The 25380-nt window shown below is 36.3% G+C and overlaps 1 protein-coding gene across 1 annotated transcript in view; it reads left to right on the top strand.

Moving 5' to 3' along the window:
* Positions 1-25380, top strand: part of CRIM1 (cysteine rich transmembrane BMP regulator 1) — a 174290-nt gene that overhangs the window by 67268 nt on the left and 81642 nt on the right. Inside the window, exons 3-4 of the mRNA XM_039718785.1 lie at positions 15460-15702; positions 22482-22602. Coding sequence (XP_039574719.1) covers positions 15460-15702; positions 22482-22602 — 364 coding nt within the window. The remainder of the gene's footprint in view (positions 1-15459; positions 15703-22481; positions 22603-25380) is intronic.

The following is a 25380-nucleotide window of genomic DNA, read 5'->3' as shown; positions in this document are numbered from 1 at the left end:
AAATAATTAAAGATGTTGAAGTTTCTGTTTGGCTGTTGCCAATGATGGGATGGAAAACCTACCCTAAAACGCTTTACTATGCTAAATAGTATACTGTTATACTATACTAAAATGTCCCACTGAGGCAATATGTTAGTAGTTGCAGAGGTTGTTTTGTCCTTGTGAGAAGCTGATCGGGACAGAAGCGTGCCTGTGGCAGGCAGGAGCGACGGTGTGGGGCGGATGGCGGGCCGGCAGTGTGCCCTGGAGGTGCAGGATGGAGGGGGGCCGGCAGTGGCAGTGTGCCCTGGAGGGAGGGATGGATGGATGGATGGCGGGCCGGCAGTGTGCCCTGGAGGTACAGGATGGATGGATGGTGAGCCGGCAGTGTGCCCTGGAGGGATGGATGACGAGCCGGCAGTGTGCCCTGGAGGGATGGATGGGGGCCGGCAGTGTGCCCTGGAGGGATGGATGGCGAGCCGGCAGTGTGCCCTGGAGGGATGGATGGCGAGCCGGCAGTGTGCCCTGGAGGGATGGATGGTGAGCCGGCAGTGTGCCCTGGCGGCGGCGGCGGCCAACTGCAGGCCGGGCTGCGGGAACAGCGCTTCCAGCCCGCACACCTTCCCCGCCGCGCTGCTGCACAGCCTCAGCATCCCTCCTGCCGCAGCCGTGCCTCGGCAGGAGCTGGGAACACCGTCTACAGCCAGGAGGTGTTTTGCTCTGTCTAAAAAAAAGGAAGAGGAAGAAGGGACTTCGGTGCTGTCTTCAGCGGCCTCTTATTTGGCCACAGAGAAGTGTGGGTGGGTGCTGCACCAAGGCGCACAGTGAAAGATTGAAAAGCATCAGATGTCAGCTGCAACAAAAGCATGCCGAATACATGGTGGGAACTGCTCCAACTGTGGTCCACCCCAAGAGAAAGTGGAATTGCCATCCCCAGGGTTGTCTGAACTCACCTGGATCTGAGCGGTTGACTAGCAAAAGCTTTGCTCAGAGCAGGGGGGGACCAGATGACCTTACAATGTCCAGCTGGGCTGGAATTGCTCTGCAGTTGGCAGACTTGAAAATCCCCACCAAATGTGGTAGATGGTCTCAGACTTGCCTTGAAAGTTTTAAAAGTGCTTGCCATGGGGGAAATGCTCAGAAATTTGTCTTGGTGGCACCATTCTTGGGAGCGGTCCTGGACTACTTTTTATCTGAAAGGGTTTGTTTTTCTGTGTGTGATGTCAGTAGAACAGATAATTTCTGTGAGACATAAATATGTAACACGGTGATACCTATGAGACATTAATATATTACATAACCTGATTGGTTTAGCTGCTGTCTATATCTCCCATGTCTTTATTCCTAGGATGCATTTGAGATAGGTTGCAAATTTATTCCATAGAGCTCACCCTGCTGGGACCGTGGTTGGCTCTTCTACCTTTTCTTAGAAACAGCTCTCTTCTCAAAAAATATGTTTGAGTGATTAACCAAAATGTGTTTTCTTCCATTCTTGTTTTGTTCTGATCAGAACAGCATGATACTAGCAAACTCTCTAACTGCATATGGGTCTATAGCTTAGGGCATAATGGTTAATTTAAATAAGAGAAATCAATACGTCATGCTTTGGTTTGGACTGAATTTTGCCTACCACGAACTGAGTGAGCTGAGGTTTCTTTGCAAAACATCAATTTACAACTACTTGCCAGTGACAGAATAGTGAATATGTGTCTGTGTGACCTTATGTTCAACTGCATCTAGTCAAGGATGACTACTTCAATGCAATTTTTCTATGGAAGACAAACTTGTCCATTTTTTTTTTGAATACTCAGAATTTTTAGCAGCTGTAGAGCATTTTCAGATACATACTAAGAAGTTGGTATTTTGTTTGGTTTGAGTGCAGTAGGATTCTTTATAGCACCTTAGAATCTTGACTGGAAAAAAGATAGTGTGTTACACAAAACGTGATATCACGCCTAGAACAAGTTCCCTTGTGCTTGTGAGGAAACTGTGTTGCTAAAAAGGATGGTCAACCGGGGAGTGAAACAGTCAAAATAGTTTGTGTGAATTTACTGAAACCAGGAGTAGAAACTCAATCCAGTTAAATGTGGTCCTGAAATTTGGTCCTAAGTCTGAACTTTCTGTCCATTGGAGTATCCTTTCTATACGTGTTATGTGTCTCTTGGATTCAATACTTTGTTGTTATACAAGTGTCTCTATTCCTTTGGTCATGTTTTTATTGATTTTCTTCTTCTCTTTTTATGATGCATTTTTTAAAATTTGGTTTTGGGTGATTTTTTTTGTTGGTTTTTTTGTTGGGGTTGTTTTTTAGGTTTTTTGTTGTTGTTTTTGTTTTGGGTGGTTTTTTTTGTTTGTAGGGAATGGCTTTGTGGAGTTTTGTTGTCTGGGGTTTGTTTGTTTTTAAGTCTGTGCTCTTCTTTACCACATTGTAATGCACAGAACAAGAGACCTTACGAATCCACACAAGCACTTTTAAGTCCTTTCTAAGTCAAGCAGCTAAGGCAATTTATGCTAACTGAATATTTGTTTTCAAATCTTGCCACATAAATAATTCATTTCATAAGACAGTCTTTCTACCTTTCTTAAATGGTGCATTTACAGATTACTTAAGCTTGTACGATCCACTCTTATGTGATCTAACTGTTGCTTCTTTTTGAGGCATAATAGAAGTTGTAGCTAAACTTGACATTTACTGAGATTAATTTTTACTTTTCAATTTTTTTTTCTAAAATAGTGCTTAAATATATTTTAAAATATCTTAAAATCTACAGCGTAATTCAAGAAAATTTTGTGAAATGGGAGAAGACCAGTTTATTAAAGGTGATAATTAAAATCTTGCTTTATAGGACATTAGTAGTGTGAGGTTAAGTGCAAGAGATTTATTCAACATAACTTTGTTGCCTTTTAAGCATTCATAGATCATAGTGCACGGGGAGGGTGTGCATGTAGTAAGAAATTTGCAATAAAATTTCTAACTTTCTTCTATTGTATTTCAATTATTCATTCTTTTTATGCTGGTGAGCTTCTGAAGGCATGTTTCACAAGGCATGCAGGTGACACAATTGACATTTTTGCATCCTGTTTTGCTATTATTGATGTATCAGTAGTACTTAATCTTGTCTTTCCAGCTTGGTTGTATCACAGAAACTTTGGATAAATGTTAGTAAGTCTTGATCCAGATCTCCATGAAAGCAAGTACTTTGTGTTGAGAAAGTGCATTCATTGCATAGATTGGATGAAAGATAAGAGCAGAATTGTTTGATTGGCAGCAGTAACACTCGGGAATATTTTACACCTTATTCTTTTTGTTGAAAAAAACTTAATTTTCCGTTGTGCTAATGAACGGTGTCCTTTAAAACTCACCTCATTAATATTGCTTTTGTTAGCCATTAGCACCTACAACTGCTTTAACTAAAGTCTTGATTTTTTTTTTTTTCATTTTTTCTCATTTACTTCTGTTGCTGCTGCTTTACTTGTGGGATACTTGTGCTGTTCACTGAAGTGTACTGTGAAGGAGATATCTTAAGTGACATGTGAGATACTTCATCATTTAATACTAGATTTTATTCTCTCTGCTGTCTTTTTCTAGCCAAGTAGGAGAAAACAGTGAAATCTCTGCTTTGAGATGTGTAAGCATCAGTAGTTGTGGTATTTGATAAGGCTTTTTGGTGGTTTTTGCTTTCTGCTGTTATCTTGTTGAATGTCAACAGGCTTTCCTGGTTAGCACTGCTCAGGCTTTGCTCATTTCTGCAATGCTTAGCCTATATGAAGGAATAAATTCTCAGCCTTGGAATTTCTTGAATGTATTGTGTGAGTTTATAGGATCAGTGCAGTATCATGGTTGTAAGGATCATTGCATCTTTCGAGGAAAAAAAAATTCTTAGTGTTTACTAGTAACCTCAACTCCTTTCTTCTAGTTTCATTAGTCTGTTTCAAGCACATTGAACTTTCATTTTGTTCACAATAGCTCTCAACTAAAATTTTGGTCTTGCTGCTCACATTGCTTACTAGGGTGTGTTTGTGAGGTAGAATCCACTGTCATTGTAGTATGAGAGTGTACAGAGCCAGTCCCTCTCTTGGGACACTCAGTAGATGTTGTTTAAAATTCCATTTGCTGTCTTCCCACTCCTAGAGTTTTTCCAGGCTTGACAAAGAGTCTGTCCTCACCAAATAATTCAACATTGGGGTCTCTTGTTTTAAAGATGCTAATAAATTTGGTGAATAATGTGCCATCTTCATACTTGACCAATTTATTAATAAGCCAGTTTATTAATGCCTTGTTTCTGGTCATGGAACCACATACTCTGTAACATGTGCTGTGAACTTTTATACATAGAATTAATGTACACTGATGTCTCCCGTGCCGTGCGCTGGACTGAGTTTGATCTAAAAATTGAAGGGCTTTGGAGGTGACTGAATCCCGAACTTGTGCAAGAGGTGCCATCATGGGAATCTTGCTGGAAATAGTACTAATTTGCTTCACTTGGGAATTGCAACTGTATCTGCAGTTTCCTGGCAGTAGCTTCTTTCATGTTACATAATGTTCCACAATGTATGTAACCTGCATTTTAGTTCTTATAAATTTAATCTGCATTCAGGGTTTAGCCAAACTGCCCCAAGAGATTATACTGTAATCTAAAGCTTCTACATCTGAATTTCCTAGTTTGTTCTTTTATCAGTTGTGTCATGGAAGTTCCTGTGCGAAATGCCACAAATATGCTTTTCCTTAGTGTTTAAGAGAAAGTAATATTTTGTATTAAGGTAGATGTTTACACAAAACAAGTGCATGGCTGTGTATTGTACTGATGGAGATGTATAATAGGAAAGACAGGTTGGAAAAGATGTGAAATAAGTAACATTTGAGGTTTGCTTTAAAGAGGCCATAAACAATAAGTGGATAACTTAAGAGGAAAGGTCAATGAAGAAGAAAGAGTAAGAAAAGTGGAAGGCGAAGAATCAGAAAAAATGTCTGAGCCAGGATGATTTGTGATGCTTTTTGGTAGCTATAATTAAAAAAAAATAAACAATACACTTGGGAAAAAGCAGATTATCATGCTTGCAAACCTCAAGATCATTCCCCTTTAAGCTGCTCTTGGAAACAAACTTTCCAGGTGGTTAATACACAACTGTATGCTTCAAATGAGATCAGAAACTGAATCTAATTAAAGAACATTGCAGCCAACAGCATTCTGAAACTGAGAGATTATTTTTATATATTTGGCATAGGATTGTTGGTCTTTTTCCAGACTTGCTGTCTTTTGTTTGTAGTACAAGGTGTTGGCTTTCATCCAGTTTGAAACAGAGGGGTCCAAGTTTAATGGCTACTGAAGTCAGCAAAATACTTGTACTAGTGTTAACAGAAGCTCAGTACTGTGTAAACGCTGACTTTCTGCTTTTTTCTAGTTTTGACGTTTAATTCCCTCTGTGGGATATTGCTGCTTTAAGGTAGAAGAAGGGATGCTGCAAGAGGGTGGTGATACATAGTAGCATTTAATGGTGGACTTGAAACTGTATTAAATTCGTATTGTCAAACATTTTATTTATGTACCTGCATAGTCCTGTGCAGGCACCTGTTTAGTGACAATCTGAGGAATAAACACTGTGGATATTGCATGAATCTCAGTTTGTCTTAAAAGTAATCTGGCTTCTTACATTTTGTGCAGCAGTACTGCAGAGCAGAACAAACTTCTCACACTGTGATTCCCTGTGGTCTTACTGCATGTGAGGGCTGGTTCTGAATCCATGTATTGCACATGTGTCTCCCCCACCACCCCTGAGATGTGTAGGTACTTCGGTTAATTCTGTGTAGTTTGAAAATTTTGAAAGGATGAGTAAGATGATTCTCAAATTTCCAGGTGTCTGTTAAATTTTCCAATCAGTTCTCAGAAACCTTTGGTCAAGCAGTTAGGTAGTTGTCATCTCAAGCTTAAGCTGTCTGATCTTAGAATAAAATCAAAATTTCTAGTGCTTATTTTTTTTTGTTGCTTTTTTCCCCCCAACAGATATTTTGGTTTTACTTTTTTATTTGTGTGAATGACAGTTGTAAAAATGCAGAAACACATTCAAACTAGCACTGAAAACAAGTATTGCAAGCAGGAGCTTGGAATTCAGTGGAATTCCTTACATGATTTTTAGAAGCTTTATTTAATTTTATTTTGCCTAGTGCAAAATGTTCTCTGGAGTCAAGAAAGCACAGCTTCTATTATAATTATTCTCATATTTTTACATGGAATATGAGAAGTTGCCGTTAGTGTAAGAAACCAAGAACAGAGTGCTTTAGCTTATTTTTTATTGGAGTCTTCTAATAAGCTGCTTATTTCTGCATTTTGCATTTTAATTGTGAAATATGGCAGTTTATTAGAAGACTTTGCCTTTAGAGAAAAGATAATGTGGAGTATCCACCATTTCTGTGTTCAGTGAAATGCTCCTAACTAGAGTTTTGTGAAGTGTCATTTCTCAGAAAAAATAGATCTGGTAAGAACCAATATCTACTTTTCCTGGAGGACTGAGCTGTTTAAATTCCTTCAGGCTGACAATTTCACTTCTCTTTGGAAATGTTGTAAAAGGTTTGTAGAATCTCTTCACTTCAAGGCACCAAGAATTCTACATCAGAATTCTCTCTGTCAGCATAGATTTCCCCTAAAATTATAATGGCCCCTTTTTGCTTTGGTGTCATATTTCTTATTATAGGTAGAGTTGTTTTCTATTGTCCTAAGTAATGCATGGAAATGTTATTCAATAATGATGTAGGTTTGGTAACTGGTGAGTAACAAAGGAACAGTTAGTTGGCATTAAAACTCATTCTGGGGAGACAAACTTAACAGAAATGTTAATGTTAAAAAAGAAATAAAGGGGAAAGCAAGAATTTTGGAAGATCTCTTGTTTTATGGAAAATCTTGTACAATCAAAATGTGTTTAAATTCTAAATTAGAGAGGTTATTTTTAAGGGCTTAGGAAGAAGCTAACTCAGAGAAGTCAAGAGAGATGGACCATAGCAGTTGGTGTGAAAATGTCTCGAAACACGGTGTTGGCCTTCTCCATTGAAAGCATTCACTGTCTGTTTGCCTAAAAGAGTGGAACTGTGCTTCTCTTTGTAGTTTCTGACTACTGTGGTATCTTAGGTTAGAAAAGAGAAGACCAAAATGTTGAACAGGGTTGATTTTCTAACATCATGCATCTTGAGTGTTCTTGAGAAAGAATTTTAGAAACACATGGTTAAGCTTCTAATAAACATACAGAGGTTAAGCTAGTAAGAGACAGAGGTTCTTTGAATAATAACTGGGAAAACTAGTTTGCATACTGGAGTTTACTTGCCAGAAGTGTCTTAAAGCATTTAGGTCCTTCTTTTACTGTGCGTTGGCTTGGGGTTGTGGGTTTTGGTGGAGCTTTTTAACATTAGCAATTATCAGAGAGAACTAAAAGAAATCACATGCCTTACATTTATTTGTATTAACAAAGCAAAGCATTAAGGGCAGACAGGAGTTGATTCTATTTTGCTAACAACAAAAATTGCATTTCTTTGAATATCAACCCTCTCATTTCTAAGTTAATGTTTACAAGTCTGTTGTTTTTGTTAATCAGCTGTAGAAAACTGATTGCCCTTCCTGCTGTTCAGTCTCAGTTGCTAGCTTCACACATATGTGAATTCTAATTATTTGTAAACTCATGTAAGTATTTTCATTATAATTTGCATCTATTGCAAATGCAAGTGCTTTCTAAATCCTTGTTCTGCTTATGTTTTTAGACTTTGAGTAAGAAGCAAAGAGTATTTTGATACTTTACTCTGGGTGTGATTGTGTGGTAGAATACATTGTTTGGTGCTCCTTACATCCTGAGCTGCCTCCAGAGGTTTTTCTATTGGGAGGTATACAGAGTGTCCTCAAATTCAAATCCTGTTCTCATTGTCACATCCAACTGTGCCTTACAGTGCTTCTCCTTCAGTCAATATTTGTGATTATTTCTCCAGAAATCAGCTAGGCTCATATTGTTTCTTTACCTGCATTAAGCAGAATTGTTCCAAATAGTTGTACTTTATCATCACTTTGGTACTCATTCAACATTATCTTTGATTTTGCAGCTGAATATACTGTTGCAATAATACTTTCTGCTTTCCTTATATCTACTACTGGTGTGCATTTTTGTAAGTTATCAAATTATATGCAGTTTATACTGATTATAAATCTAGTATTCCTATTTTTGGTTTATTCCCAGAATGACTTGGCATTCTCCAAAGTCCTAACTCCCTAGGTGAAACCATCTCCTTACTGTTTACATACTCTTTCTTTGAAAATTCCAGTTGATTTGCCAATATAAAATTGAGCACTAGTAGGAGTAGTACCATTCATCCAGCATAATATGCTTTCTTATATAAAGAAATCACAATATACAATGTTATTCCAGCTGTGACAATATTGAATACATTTTTAAATGTTGTTTTTCAATAGAGGCAACACAACTGTAAATCTGACTACAGCTACCTGCTCATTTCTCCAACTCACTTCTGAAGGATTTTCAGTGCTGAAGCTTAGAGGTGCTTTATTTCTACTGAAAGCAGTGCAGTTAGCAGTGGAAATGGATGCTGTCCCAGGCATGGCACAGCTTCCTGTGTTCTGTGCAGTGGGCTGGGCTCAGTCTTTCATGTACAGTTCTGGCAGGTAACATTATCCATTATTGATTTGGATTAACTTGTTGGTGTCAAGCTAATACGTATTTGTTGAAAGCAGGCTTTGAGTGAAATGGAGGAAAAGTAAAATTGCTTTTGAGTTTTTAAGACCTGATTTTTTCTCAACATAACAGAGGAATGCTGTGAGCTGGGAGGTCTGAACCCAAAGGCCACAAACACTATTGGTTTTATAGAACTTGCATTTTCATTTAGATGCAGGTGTTTGACAGATTCTCATTGAGTCTGTTAACTCTTTCTTTGGAAGACATCAGTTTGAGGTCAGGATTGTTTGTGATTATGGTGTGATGTTTTTTGGGGTCTGTTTGTTTTGAATTAACACCTTTTAAAATTTCCAGTACAGGAAAAGAAACTGGTTCAGGAAATGGAATTAGAAAATTAAAATAGCTTTGCTGTCTACCCAAAGGGGATTATTGTCTTCCTTGATTGTAGCTGTCTGATATAACCCTTTTTCTGGTTATTTGGTCCTCAAAATGGAAAATCTTTGGCAAATCTGTAGTCAATACTGTGTTGCAATGATGTGTATCAATGAACGAATGTTTCTTAAAGCTGGTATCTGTGACTGTCTCTTTGTGTGTGACTTTTTAAACCCAGGTTAGTTCTAGCCTGTTGTATTATGAGAAGATTAGGCTATAATGTGGATGAGACAGGTTACCCCACTGTGTAGTACATAAAATCTGGAGCACCAGAATGCTGGGTAGTGTAGCAAGACTCATTTGAAAAATAGAACAGATTTTAAATAAAGTTCAGATTTAGGTAAAAGATCAGGCTCCTATTTGCTTTTTTATTTGTAGCAGTTCATCCGTATACAGTGCTGTGCATATTGTATGTGTAAGTTAATCTCATTTTTTAATCTACTATAACTTCCCTTTTGATTCTTGAAAATCCTTTTGGGTATTTTGCATTCCAATATCGATCCCTGTCTGTCTGACTGCTTCAGCTGGGTAATCATTTTTCTTGTTTATCCCTAATCCTTTTAATATTTCCTTCCTGCCACTGTATAACAGTACAGTATGCCTATTGTTTGGAATGTATCTCAATGATGACTGTAAGACTGTACCATAAAAGTGACTGTGTTTTAGCCTAGATTTCACAAAAATAGTTTACAGTGAAACAAAAATGGGAGGCTGAACGCATGCCTTCATGTGTGCCAACTGTAGAGCATTGCTTTGTTTAGTCATGCAAAATGTTCATCTTTATAAACTGTATTCTCTTCTGGCCTGTTCAGAAAAATGAAATATGAAGCTTGCTATTTCAAAGTGCTTCTTATTCTGTGTTCTTCATATGGACCTAACAGAAAAAAAATTATTCCCTCCATCTCTGTGTATATCTGTATGCATAGGCATTAAAAATTTGACTTTAAAGAATCACCCGTAGAACTGTTTAAATATCTCAGTGGAAACATTTACACCTGAGAAATACCAATTTCTCTTCAGCCATCTCCTTCAATAAAACATTCTGCCCTTGTTTCTATGGTGACTGAGTAACAGCATTACATGAAGTTCTGACAAAATGATAAAAATTCCTCCCTGAAATGGTTTCCTGAGAAGCATGTATCTGCTCCATTTCACCTGAAGAATGAGAAGACCCTCCCATCCCTGTCAGGGCTTTCCTTCTGTGTTTCTCCCACACCAGATTATACCCTAACATCCTTTCACTGTTCTCACCAATGTTTTAACTGCTCTGCTTTTCTCATTAAACAGACTTGGCATGTACTTTCTCTGCGTGTCAAAGCAGAGCATGCAAACATAATGAAGGAAAAGAATTTGATACAGAGGTGAAAGCAAAGTGTTTAATTTTTCTTAAGGAACTATTTTTATTTCCATGCTGCTTTGATATTAGCAAAAATGAGGAGTGTTGAGGGGTGGTTTGGCTTGGTTGGCTTTTTGTTACAGCTGATTTACTTTAACAAAAGAAATGGAAAATGCCTGAGATCTAGATTTCCTACATTCAGTGACTGTCTTAATAAAAACATATCTAACTAGTACCCAGTTTGACAATTGCATAAACCTTTCAGGAAGGTAAAGAAGCTGCCTTCTCTCAAAAAAATCATTGGTTGCAGCAAAAGTGCTTAGTAACTTACTGTTTTACCTCCACTTCCCCCTAATGACTTTTTACAGACATAGGAAGTATAATTTTAAAAATACTTAGTAGTTTTTGATATGGAGAAACTTTGTGACAGAGTTCTGGGTTGATGGCTGTTGCTTTGTGATAGACACTTCATAAGTCAATGGAAAGAAAAAAACCAAAATCCATATCTTGATTTCTTATTATTATTACATCCTTTGAAGGTTGTTTTCCTCCTCCTCATGCACTTTATAACAAGTATGTTGTGGTTGCAAAGCAAAGTTAGTTTCAATGTTGTTGTGCCTCAGCTTCTGAGATGCTCAACTTCCCTGTGCACTTCTGAGATGAAAGTGAGAAATTTTTTTGAGACATCCTAACTTTTTAAGTGAGTGATCCCTGTTTTAATAATAAAGCACACTGTGCATTGTGTCTTATTTAACTATTATTTTTCAGTTATACATTGTAACTTAGGTTATTCTTAATAATTGTATGGTGTACTCTCTCATGTGCTCAATAACAGCAAGATCTTCTTGCAGGCTTTTAACAAAGTAAAAGTAAGCCTGAACCTTCAGACCTACAGAAAGTAAAGTTTGTCTTCAAATGAAAAACTTCTGCCAGTAGTAATTTATATCTAGAAATAACCCTGTCACTGGTAAACTGAAAAACTTTATTTGAAATGATCTCTAGAGCTATCTTTTAGAGTAGATATTAAATTTGCTTCCAAGACTAGAAGTCTTATCTGGAATTCATCAAAATGTTAGTTTTCCTGTCTGGATTGTGTTCAATTTATTTAAGAATGTTGTATTTCTAGCTACCTTTCTGAATTTCTTAAGAAAATTGTCTGTCTCAGAATAGATCGTTTGCAAAAGCTTGATTGATCCAGACTCTTCCTTTATCTCGTAGAGATTCTTTGTTGGCTCAGGCTGCTGAGATGTCAGGGATACCAGAATGCTTCCAGCTTTGGTGGTGTTTGATGAAAGGCTATAAAGAGAATGTGTCCCACAGAGAAACCTCATCAGAAAACCAACCAATATTTTCTGTTCTTTGTGTTGCTATTTGAAATTCTGCTTTTTTGAACATAAAGGCAGCACTTGCAGCCAGCTATGTTTTTCTTAGTGAGTTGTAGGTTATTAGTTCATACTTTTATCGGAATGCATCTCTGAAAAGTGATTGTTCTCCTTATTAACAGTTGGGTTTTTTTTTTTAAAAGGATGTATTGAAATGAGATGGAGGTTTATGCTATAGCAGTTTTACTGTCACTAGCAGCAGTTAGGGTTGTTTGAAATTCTTCTTGCAAAGGAATTTGCACTATGGGTGAGAACAATGTGACACATATATCTTGTGTAATCTGTTTGTTAAGATGCCCTATTATTCAAGAATATGTGTATATCTGGTGTACTAATTTGTTTCATAATAAATCATGTATATAGTCCCATGTATAGCTCTCCCTTTCGTCAACACCCTCATTCTTTAGGTTCACAGCAGTGCTTTGAAAAATGAAGTTCTTCTGTTTCTGGACACACATTATATTTAGTTGTTTTTATTCTATTTATTATCAAAATGGAGTTTAAGTCCTGATGCATTGTTTGACTGTGAAGATGTTGGTCAGGATGAACCTGATTTGTGTAATAGGCAGTAGCTTAAAACATCCAGGGGACAGGTTGGTGCTTTGTAGTGTATGTGTCTATTTTACAGAGAGGCAGTAGGCTCTTGTCAATCTACTTTGGTCTGCTGAGAGGCTGCTTTGAAACAGTCTGTGTGGTATGTAAAAGGGGCAAAGTAGCAGAAATAGCACTGGTGAGTGATTTCACAGGGTGGGTTTTTTGTGGAATACAGCTTGGCATTACCTTGCTATCTGTCTATTGAGGTTGTTAGTGTGTTTTTAATTATTTTACTCTTACACAGGTTTTTTTAATATTCCTTTTGTAAGGGGTAGAAGTGTTGCCTAATAAAGGAAAAAAGAACTATTAAACAGTTCTTGTTTGATGAAATCTTAAATAGCTGTATATATTGGAATTAAATCAGGAATTCTGCTAAAGCAGTGACACTTATGGCTGTATTAATGTTCATAATTTATTTTGAGAACAGATTAAATTTCTATGCCTTCCTCAATGAAGTAATGAAAAGGTAGAACTAGTTTAGAGTAATGGATCTCTGTGGATAGAGAAGATTGTCATTTGCTGAGATAACAACAAGAAAAACCTTGAAACGTTTCTGAATTGTTGCTTAGTAATAATGTCTTGTATTCAAATTTGTCGGTGTCAAAATGAGGAGCCCAATGCAGTAAAACTGAGCTCCCATCTTCTTCCATTGCAGTGAATCCTGGACTTGGAGAGCAGTTACAGTAGCATGAGGCTAGCTGCTTAAAGGTTTAACTAACAAGTAGTAATGCTACACCTGGAGCTGCTGGATTTTCATGTTTTCGATAAAGATGATGTTCAACCAAACACTTTATATACTGCTGACCACACATTGTTTTAGTCAGTAGCTGCTTTCCATAAAGAAAAATGATATCTAAATCAAGAAACAAATTGTGACATAGTCTGCAAAAATTTTCTTAACCTGCTTTTGACTCTCCTGGGGGGCTGGAGTTTAGGAAGCTGAAAGTCTGCTGGTTGGGTGAATATGTTTGACTTTCCTGTTGCTCAGTTGCATTTGTGTGTTGGGAGAGGAATGTTTCAACATGTACATAGTTTGAGATGTAATTTGTAAACACAGTATTTACATGTATTAATAGGAAGTTATTAATAGGGTTTTGTCTGTTTATTTTTTGGGACTCTCAAGTACCAAAGTAATAGTGACACTGGGTTAAGAAGAAAACCTTTGGTTTATAAATACCTACTGGTATTATATTACCTGGTATTTAAACATAAATGTGGCTTTTGTGAGGTGGTGGGTAGTTATGTTTAAATAATTTTCTCTGAAAATGGTGCTGGCTTTATATGAGAGTCCTGTCACAGTCTGTAACCTTTAACTCCATTAGGCACAATACTCTAATATGGAACAGGCTATCAAAAATAACTGCAAAACACTGCATGAATATTTCATACAAAAATACTTGTCATGGTTCTCTATTTTAAATTTCTCTCTTCTATTGCCTGTGATGCTTCTTACGTGTTGATAGTGACATGTCCTTGTTTTCATATCATTGCTAGGTGATCTTACCAACTCTAGTGCCAGGCTTTGCATTGGTCTTTGAAAATGATACATCTAGAGTCCTGAATAGTCTGAATTTGAACAGTTTGATGTGCATTTCTGACAAACCTTGCCTTTTGAAAAGTTAGCCAAATTGGTCAAAAATAGTTTTTATTGTATTTGACCAATTGCTTTGCTCAAATTGTGTTTGTATTGAATTATCTAAGCAGTCCTTAAGGAAATTCTTATCTTCATGTTGATACATATATGTGCATAAATGCAGTCAAGTGAAAAAGAGCAAGTCAACTTTTTAAAATACTTATAATCCGAAGTATTTTCATGAGAGAGATTGCATGAGGGTGGGATTATCTATTAGTCATAGAAACTGGAAGATCACTGGATGCATAATGCTAGGGCACATAAAGTAATGAACAGTGGGAATTTAAGGGTCGTCATGAGTACAAGTGGTCTATCAAGAGCCTTTCATGAGTGTGCACTTTAAGGGCTGCTACTGCAGCAGTTCTATCACTTCTCTGTGATGTTGAGCAAACATACAGTAGAAAATGAAAATAATTTTAAAAGCTAGAGTGTCAAGGCTTTTATTACATGCATAAACTAAAGACTATCAATACAATACTGAAACTAGTATGTTATGTATTATTTATACAGCTCTCTGCAGTGAGCCTCTGTAACCAGTAATGTTCTGTCTGAACAATGTGTTTAATAAAGCAGATAAGAACCTAAACATAAGGGTAGGTTTGAAAAAAAACATTGGTCTTAAAAGTGTTATTTAAAGTTCTAGGCAAAATACATATCTAGTCAAAGCTGTTTTAAAGATAGATGGAAACAGTAGGATTTTTAACTGTAAGAAAAGAGCTACAATACTGTCTAGAAGCACATTTAGGTTAGTAATTTTTGATGGTTTTAAGAACAAACATAAAGTACTCGTACATGAAGGAATCGTAGAATATCCTGAGTTAGAAGGGATACATAAGGACCATCAACAAACCTCATCACCACCATAGTCAAACCTCTCATCTCTTAGTATTCAAGCTGCTGAAGTATGTAGGAACACCACTTCTAATGTGAACATTGGGAGTGTGTACAGGAAAAATCCTCTTCTGCCAAAGTATTCAAATATGTTAGCTGTTGAACTTTTAACTTGCTTTTTGAATATGTGAGAGTTCAATTCAGGTTAATAAATCAAGCAATTTAAATCAGCCCATAAAGGAAGGTCTTAGGAAACTGAAGGAAAAGGTGTGAACATCAGGGCTGACATAACATGATAAGTTGTCTCTTAGCCAACTTCTTACATCCTGGCCAAATGTAAGTTCACAGCTCCACTTGAGAATGTGGGTTCAGCCGTCATGCACGACGCACAACTTAGAAATTTTGTAAAATATTTCATAAGACAACTAGCATCTTGCAAATAACTGTAGTTTTTAAAGGTTATTTGGTAATTGTTACTAATCAGTTCAGCAGCAGCTCTTTCCTTTTTTATTCTTTTGGGGGCGGAGAGAAGAGAGGTCTGAGTTTATCTTCACAACTTCAGTGTTTTACTGACATGTATGGCATTATGATTTTTCTCTTCCTTTCAGAAGAGAAACCTGATTGCTCCAAGGCTCGCTGTGAGGTCCAGTTTTCCCCTCGATGTCCAGAAGATTCCATCTTGATTGAAGGCTATGCACCTCCTGGTGAATGCTGTCCACTCCCAAGCCGTTGTGTGTGTAATCCTGCAGGCTGCTTGAGGAAGGTTTGCCAACCTGGCTATTTGAATATATTGGTTTCTAAGGCATCAGGAAAGCCAGGGGAGTGCTGTGATCTCTATGAATGCAAGCCAGGTAAAAGTGGATACAATTTTTTTTCCCATTTTTCAATTTTTTCTATCTGACAAGCAAAATAATCTATATAATTGCATCCAGTAAAGCCTATAGAGCTTCTAAATTCTTCTGATTGTTCTTGAAAGTTAATTATTCTATGTAGGCAATACCCATTAAAAATAACACAGAATAAAAATATAGGAAATTTTACTTTCTTTTTCCTTTAGACATTAATTCAAACTGAGTAGCAAGGGAAAAGTAACCTAGTGAGAAGATTGCATTTCTGTGAATGCTACTAGTGCAAGTGACATGCTTTATGTATTGATTAGATTATACATAGTTTTTTCATAGGAGGAATAAATTGTTTATGAACAGGGAATTAGGATTTCTGTTTGAAGATCTCTCTAGATTATCAAGTGCTGTCTCTTACAAACTGCAGAGCAAAAGGTTTATGGAGGGGCATACTAAAAAACTGTACAACATTTTCAGTATTTACTCATCTTCCATTTCATGAGAACACAAATCACCCTTTCTTGTGATTTATTATTCCAAGTGAAGTGGAAGATGTAATTCACTCTTTGATCCGGGCTTTGGTAAGATAAATAGCCAAAACAGAGAACTGAAAGCAAGCATATAAAATGGTATAATCCAAAACATTACATGCAAACAGTGCTATATTTCAAGTGTGCTTAAACAGTGCCTTTCCTATGTTTGTTTAGCATTTTCCTAAATCTTCCACAGAAGAAGATTGTACAGTCTTTGTGTCTTCTAGTGCTTCTCTTTGTGTTTTTTATCTAATATTCAGTGCAAATCTATGTGGAAATTTAAACAAACATTTTTGTACCCTGTCCTGAGTAGTTGGTGAACAAATCTTTACTATCATTTTTGCCCTGGAACATTTTGTCAACCACGGACTTCTTTCATCTCGAATTAGCTGTAATTTCTTCTGACGTGGCCTTTTTTGGCTCCTCCCTGGTTATGTTTCCTTTCTATAGGTTTTTTTCTGTTAATCCACACTTTAACATGTGGTATCCAAAAGCAGGCTAAGATTTTGGGAGAGTCTTCAGCAGCACTAAATACTTTAGAATAATTGCCTTCTGTTTCTCATGCAAAACTTTAAATAAAATTGTAACTGTTTTACAAGAGGTATTTCTAGTTGGTGAACTGTTATGATGCCAGGATCTTTCTGTAGTATTACTGTTACTGAACTATTTGTACATTTTAATTCCTCCTATATACTTCAATTACGCCTTTACTGAATTTTTTCTTGCTGACTTTGAATTATTTATCATTTTCTAAAGAAATTTTAGCTCTGATCTTGTCCTCCCAAATACTCTTTGAATTCCCATCTTGTAGTTTGCAAATAAGTCTGTCCAGATTTGCCCATGGAAATTAGTTCTTGAAAGCTGTTTTCAACTTGCTAGTTTTACAGAATCTTCAAATTGAATATAATTCCCTATCGCATTAGTGAATTTATGTAACTCTGTCTGTATTGTTTTCTGAAGAGGTTTGTATTTTTTGCTGTAGGGAGTTGTAAGAGGTGAAGGTACCTAGGACTGGAAACATGAAGGTGTGTGTTAGGAGGGTAGAATAGCATAGGCTTTGAAGAGATTGGGGAAGGAAAGAAACTTAACGGGATTTAAGGGAAATATAGAGCTTGGCAAATGGGGCTTAGAAGTTGAGAGACCTGGTAATAAACCCTGCATATTTAGAGTCTGGCTTTGTATCCTGAAGAATTGTGGGCAAGAAGAGTTAGAGAGGAACTGAAATATATGAATTGTTACTGAAATGCCATATTGCTAGAAAAATATGGGTCATGAACAGAGTAAGGCCTGGGAGGTTGGTGTTCATGCAGAGGCTGCTGTCATCAGTTTTACTGAATGTATCAGCAAGTCTATGGAGTTAACATGTTGAACAGAGAAAAATACGTTTCCATTATTTGCCACAGACCTAAAACTTTAGTTCTGTGAGTAATGTTTCCAGAACACTCTTCCTGCACCTCTCTGTCTGTTTAACCAGCCTCAATAGGGGTTTTGCACCAGCGAGGGCTTTCTGGTGGAAATAAAGCTGGAAGGACTATTTCCTATGACAGCAGTGATGCTGTATGCCAAGATAAAGCTCTTGTGCCATTAAAGCAAAAATTGTGTTTATTTCTGTTCCCTAAAAAAGATAACACTGCTCTCTAGTTAGTGCTGGCATTTGAGTTGGGAGCCTTCTGCTGAGAACTGCTGTTCAAGTGCTGTGATTGGCAATGGAGTTAGTGAAAGGAAAATAAAGTGTTTCCTCAACACTAAATACTAGAATAAAAATAAAATCATTCATTTTGAGATCCATTTTCTCTTGTTCCCCTTTTACTTTAGGAATACAATTGAAGGCATTGGTGTTCAGTTAAAATGAATACTGAAGAAACTTAGTACCTTAGTCATACATGTCTATTAACCTTCAGATTAATTTGCTTTAAATGTTCTTACCTGTTGCTTCACCAAGTATCTAATCACAGTTGTGGCACCTACTGAGAACAAGTGTGTCATGCTCATTGTTTTACTGTGGTTGCAAAGCTCAGAGATGAGATAACCCTGGTTTGGTTCCATAAGACACCTCTTTTATTCCTACAAGATGTGTGTAACTATTCACGAGTAGGGAATTTAGTCTATATGCATTGAATTTAGTTTTAAGCTGGGGATTACATTTCTCAATTTTTTTTTTTCCCTAAAGATAATTTGAATGACCAATCTAAAATTGAACTGCATAATCTGTTAACAGCAAGATTTGTGGGAGTGTATGTGCTGTGAACATGAACTATGAACAAGGACATTTTTAAAATCATGTTTGTTTGTATGAACATGATTAAGTTGAAAACTAAATTAAAATGTATTTTGCTGAAGTGTTGATAGGAACTCTAGCTGTCACTTGTGAATAAAACAAACTAAATACTTTACTTTGGCAGTTGTCCAACAGATGTTTGTTGTACCTTTTTTGGTAATTTTTGTTGTTGCATATGGTGCAATGGAGAATGTCATCTTTTAGTTTCTGTCATCTTTGGGAAAGCATTGGGAAATGTCTGTCATGATAGACATAACCTGTGTTGAAAAGACTACTCATCTGTCATTTTTTCAGAAGTCTTTTTGGAAGAGCTTGCATTCACTCATCTCCAGCATGGCCTGAAAATTACTCTTTTTTTCCTTCTACCAAACGCTGGTTTAAACACAATTGTAAAGAAAATGTTATTGTTTGCCTTACTTCTTTGGGGAATTCTGTGCAGTCAGGGCTGATGGAAAGTCCGAGACCAGCAGCATAATTTAGTAGGTAGCATGTAATGACGCACAGGGAAGTAGTTTGTGCTCCACCCTGATACAGCTTCAGCATTGAAAATCAGATCTGGAGATTTTACAATCTTGCACTAAGGACAAGGGTCAGCAAAATCAAGTTTTATACATAGCTTAGGGTATACAGAGCTTAGAATATTTTTCTTTTGTCCTCTGTCACTTACAGAATAGTACTTATATTGTTTTATTGGATGCTTTGTTAAAAGCTTATGTTGACAGAATTTGAGATAGGAGTGGGAAAGTATTGGACAAAAAGAGTGAGGAAGAATTACAGATATGTTTCTGATGAAGCTGGAGAAATGGCTTTTAAATTGGCAATGAAGGTGAGGGAGGGGAAAAAATCAACAAATGTGGAGATCCATGTTGGGAAATACCTAGGATAGGGCAGGTAAGAAAGTGGTTCAGGCAGTGATATAGCTGCACTGAAGGTCCAGGCATGCTGTGGTTGTATGTATATACAACATATCTATACATATATATATATATGAGTGTGTCTTATATATGTGTGTGTTATATATATACGATATATATCATATATATATCATATATATATTATATATATGAGTTCTGAGTTTCATGGAATGTAAAAAGGATAATATATACAACATATCTGTACATATATATATATATGTGTGTGTGTCTTATATATGTGTGTGTTATATATATATGATCGATATATATCATATATATATCATATATATATTATATATATGAGTTCTGAGTTTCATGGAATGTAAAAAGGATAAAGCCTTGTCATGGGTAGATGCTTTCTTTCTACTTCTCCCATGGCAGACAATGTGACTACCATTTTCATGTGTAGTTGTGTTTTGTTGCACTGTTCATGAGTTGAAATGCATCTGAACTGAAAGCAGAGGATGTCTTGTGGTGCTTCTATGCTGTAAAAGCAGACTGTGTATCCTTGTACTGAACCCTCAGAAATTTGCAAGTTTTGAGGCCTTAGCCTGTGCTGAGCCACTGTTTCATCAGAAATGCAAATACTGACTTGCTCCTTCACCACTAGATGCATAGGTATTTACTTAGATCTTGCCCTAAACTGTACATTGTATTAGGTGAAGAGCCAGCTATTTTATTAGTTGAAATATGTTAGGGTGAAACTTAACACACTTAGCATACTTTGATAACTTACTCTACTAGAAAGTTTTATTCACCTGGTTTCATTAGCAGTTTCAAAACCTTTGGATTTGTAGTCCACAAAGGAGGTAACACATGACTGCAGATATGCCAGGGTCTGCAACCATGACAGGGTTTCTGCTACATTCTTGTAGAAAAGTGGTAACTTGCAGATGCTTCTATATACAGATTCAGTGTATGTGAAATTTCTTGAAGACTTGTAAGCAAAGGTTGATTGGCTGAATCTTCACTAATAGGAAACTGGAACATATTTATGAGTTCTTGAAGACACAGATTTGTCAAACTGTATTTAAAGCTTAAAGTTCCTATGATAGACAAAAAAAATTAGTTTAGAATAAGATATACAATAACAGCTTATAATAAACTGTTCATAAAAACATGTACATGTGCATGTATTAATTATTGGAGTCGCAGTAGGATTTGAAAAGAAAACTAAACAGTCAGTGGCAAATGTTTGCAGTCATATTTTTCAGGACAGTAGTGCAGCTAGTCTGGGAAATACCTTTTAAAGAAATGAAGAATCCAATTTTAGGCTGTTCTGTAACCTCAGAATATTTTCAGTTTATCTATAAATTTCTGTCAATACTTTTTCCAGTTTGAGAAACCTGTTTAAATCTGAAAGAATGTAGGAACTTTTTTTCCTTTTTCAAATATTTTTACCATGCTTTATCTGTCTTCATCTCTCTCCTGTGAAGAAACTGAGAGAGATGGGACTGTTCCACCTGGAGAAGAGAAGGCTCTGGGAAGATCTCATCAATATACCTGAAGGGGGTGTAAAAGCAGAGCCAGGTTCTTTTCAGTCATAGGACTATAGAGAGGCAAGAGGTACAAATAGAAACACAGGCAGTTCCCTCTGAACATCAGGAAGCATTTTTTCACAATGAGGGTGGCTGGGCACTGACACAGTTTTCACAGAGAGGTAGTGGAGTCTCCATCCATGGAGATGTTGAAAAGCCGCCTGGACATAATCCAGATCTACAGGGCCTGGCTTGGGAGCCTCTAAGAGGTCCTGTCCTACCTCAGCTGTTTTATGATTAATCTAATAATGTAATAATAAAGAGAAAAAATTTATTTGAGTAGTCTTAACTTAGAGTTTGTTTGTAATGTTTTTGAAGTACCTGATTAAAAAAGACAGTCTGGGCTGCTTTTCAGCATTAGTGAGCCATGTGCTATCACACTGTAACCACTGCACTGGAGATATGCAGAGCAGATGTAATTCTGAGACTGATGTCTCATGATGACAGAATCAGTTATTGCTATGTACCACTGAGGATCAAGCTTGGAAAATGTCAGACCAGAAGAGGAAAAATGGCCCTTTGAAGGTTATGAGCTCTTGCAAGAAATGTGGGTAGCATTTTCAAGCTGCTTTAGTAGTTCAGTAAGCTGCTGTGATAGTGTCAATATTGCAGTGAAGTTTAATCAGTAATCAGGGATATTGTACTGCATAATTTGCAGTCTGATAACATTCTGTTCATCCTTCTTGCTCAGTCAGAAAGTAGCTCATTTCTTAAAGAAGGAACCGTGTTTTATTCTGCACTTTCTAAGTATAATTATGGAAAGGCATAGCAGATACGTATTGCCTGAGCTGGTAGTGTTTCTTCCATGGAAGACTTAGGACCAAATGAGAGAAAGATGTGTTTCAGCTTTCCTGAGTAGAACTTGGAACATTAAATACATATTTAGACTGGTTTGGGTTTTTTCCCTTTGCATTTCTAGACATTTGTGGCTTTCTAAAAACTGTTGGTCAGTCTTTCTTCTTTTAAGTAGAATTCTTCATCTCACTAATGCAGAAAGATTTGTTAACTTGCATTTCATTTTTGCCATATATAAATATACAAACAAGACAACCTAATAAAATAGTCTTTAAAAATGTACATTAAACATGCACACATATATCTGTAGTGTATCACTTTTTTTTTCTTATAACCCAAGTATTTTGCTGTTTAAACAGATTCTAATTAGTTAAAAATTAAACAATTAATTGTTTACTGTTTTAAGAGCTGTAGGAAATATATATTCTTCCATAACTAGGCTACTTCTATTAACTAATATTCACTGTTTTAATGATTGTGTAAGGTTGCCTGTCTTAACTTCTGTTTTTTAATTAACTATTATCAGTTTAGTTGCTTCCTAATAATTTTAAAAAGTGAATCTTAAAGAGAAAGGGAGGCTTTTTATAATGTTACCTAGCAAGCACACATTCATTGGATAATTTTTGTGACTTGAAAGGCTGATGCATAAGTGGTTGCTTATGAGGAAGTAATTTGCAGAAAGCTTCTAAAGCATGAGTAAAAGAAATGTTCTTCTTCCCTTCCTCCGTAGTGTTCAGTGTGGATTGCAGCACAGTCGAATGTCCTCCTGTTCAGCAAGTTGTTTGTCCCCTGGATAGCTATGAAACCCAAGTCAGGCTGACGGCCGATGGCTGCTGCACCCTGCCCACAAGGTTGGTGTCTCAATGGCTCAGTAATTTTTAACTTGTTCTCCACAATTCAAGTGCTGTGAATACAGGATAATAACGCGTACTTCTGTGACAATAAATGCTGATACTGAATAAAAGCTACATGAAGTAGGTTGTAGCAGTCTGGTGGAAATGCAGAATCTTGTATTTTCAAATCAGAAAAAAGGTCTTTACAGGACAGATGCATGAAGTTGGTTTCTGCTAAAATTGTTTGAGGAGTTGATGTCTCTAGATTGACTTTCAGTTAATTTGATTAATTTTGCAAAAGTTAACTTTTGAAGGTGTTTAATAGTGAGGAGTTAATTGATGGAGATGACAGAAGACTTGCTGGAAAAAAATCTCATTTAGTTAAAGGAGAAAAAAAAGTCTAATTTTTTTGCATGACCACTTTAAAAATTGAAAGATGGAACTCTCTGGAACTGTAGGAGAACAGAAATTTCAAGTACTTGTTACATTTTAACTTCTGTTTATGTTCAAGCAGGTATAACTTACTGTGATTTAAAAAATGACAGTTTTAGAGTTGTTTTTTTTCCACAATTATGCAACACTATTTGAGTTTGTGATTTTACAACAAATTTTCCAAAACCTGATTAATGCATATGCCAAATAAATACATATTCGAGTAAAAAATAACTTAAATGAAAAGATTTTACACCAAAAAGAAAATTTTTCTTGTAGATGTAGCTAGTCGGCTTACTTAGTGGAAGGTCATGGCAGCCGTAGAATATTGTCATATTCTCAGCCCCTTGTATAAGGTAGTAAAAAACTTGCAAAGAATTCAGAAAGTAGAAGATAGCAAAGATTGTATAATCAAGGTTGTTTCTTTTGGCTACCCTTTGGATGCACATTTACTGTGGCATCTTCTCAGTATCCTCCCTTTATCCTTTGACATATTTTCTGTAAAGTTCGCTGCAATGATGTATTAGTTCACAGCTGACCTGGCTAGCTGGGACTGTGCAGCAGTTTGCAGATTCTATACAGTCATCCTACTGCCATTGTTGCAAATATAGCTCAGCATGTTCAAGACAACTAGAATAAAATGCTGCTAAGGACTGTATTCAGAAAGATAGATTATAAAGTCAAAGAAGTGGTCACAGATTAATATTTCATAAATTTAGAGTTTAGATTAACACTTAGTAGCATTGATACATTAGAAAGATTAATGGTACATTTATACTTGCACATTTGTTTCAGCTTGTTGGATTAAAAAGTGATGCATAAGCCAAATTATTTTTGTTTCACAAAAGTAAAATTATGTTCTATTTTTATGCAGTCTAATATAACTTGTGGTTTGCAAGTGCTTGGATGAAGAGAATGAAAAATATCCACTTTATTATTTGTCAATGATAACTTCAGTGATCCTACTATCAGGAAATATAGAATACCAAGAAAATAAATCTTCATTTACTTCAGAAAAATTACCAGTTTAAAATATCTTCTCTTTCTAGTTCACATGTGTGAACTGATCTTAAATAGAACACCTAGAGCAAGCATGTTCTTGAAAGAATCTTTTTATTTTGTTGAGAATGTTTAAAAATAAAGTCTGTTTGCTGATGACTGGAGTGTCCTTGTCGGCGTGTGTGGCAACCCAGTGATGAAAGCAGTGTTCCCTTCTCCTGTGCACAAAGGTCCCAACTGTACAAGCAGGATTACAGCATGTGAATTACTAGATAATTGTGGATTCCTGAAACCTCTTTGAAATCAGTCGTTGTGCATTCCTGGGATCAGAGTTTAACAAGAGGTCAGAGCTAGGATAGAGGAGTACTTAGCTCCTGGAGCCTTAGGATCTAAAGGGGGTTTTGTGTTAATACCTCTGCCCTCCTTGATGTATAAAATTGCAAAATACCTCCACAATTAGCATAACCTAGTATGTCTGCAGGCAGGTAGAGACAATTGTAGGTGTCTGTACTCCTCCATTATTTTTTAATTTCATGGCTCAGTCTACATTGCTGTATATTGTTATTAAGTGGGTTGCTATTTGGATTGCCTTAAATCAGCCAAAACAATAATAAAATTTTTAATGGAGTAAGTGAGAAAGAAAGAAGAAAAACTGTATCTAGCGGCAATGTGATCTTACAGACGCTTTATATGTTGTGTGCCTGCTAGAAATGTATTTAGTTATTTTGATTTTCATATACTACTGTGCTTCTTAAGGAAGACAGTGCCATAGTCATCATTGATGTGCTGTAAGTAAAGATTTTATTTGAAGGGGGGAATAAAGGAACACAGACATGGGGATAATAGAAAAGAAAGCTTTTAAAAATATTAGAGGAAAGGGAAGTTCTTGTATGAAAAGAGGAAACAGAAATGGAAACAAAGTGCATGGAACAAATTGAGCCAGTTGACTTCAGATTCAGTGTTTCCTCAGATTTGAGGAGACACCCTTTATATTTGAAGGGTTTCCGTGAGATTTGCATGTTAAAATTATAGGGAAAAAGTGCAGATTTATGGATGAATAAGTTTGCTGTAGGAAAATGGGATGGTTTTCCTTAATTTCAAAATTTTCTAATAAAATATTAGGAATTATAAAATATCAACATTGCCTTTTCTGAGATTCAGTTTAGAATCATCTAATTGCATCTCACATCTCTCTTTCATTGTTAGAATTAAGTTAAAAAGAAGTGGCACTGTATTTTTTTAGTGTACATTTGAGAATAATTTATTAAAAGCAGAGACATTGTTCTATAAGGTCATGGACTTTAGACGGTCATTTAGACTTCATGAAATTGTGTTTTTAAGACTGTGAACTCTTTGAAGAAATTA

The sequence above is a fragment of the Passer montanus genome, unplaced genomic scaffold (genome assembly GCF_014805655.1).
Source record: "Passer montanus isolate IOZ18808 unplaced genomic scaffold, ASM1480565v1 scaffold40, whole genome shotgun sequence".
Taxonomy (NCBI): domain Eukaryota; kingdom Metazoa; phylum Chordata; class Aves; order Passeriformes; family Passeridae; genus Passer; species Passer montanus.
Note: the sequence above shows the minus strand (reverse complement) of the source record. Positions and strands in the feature narration are given on the sequence as shown.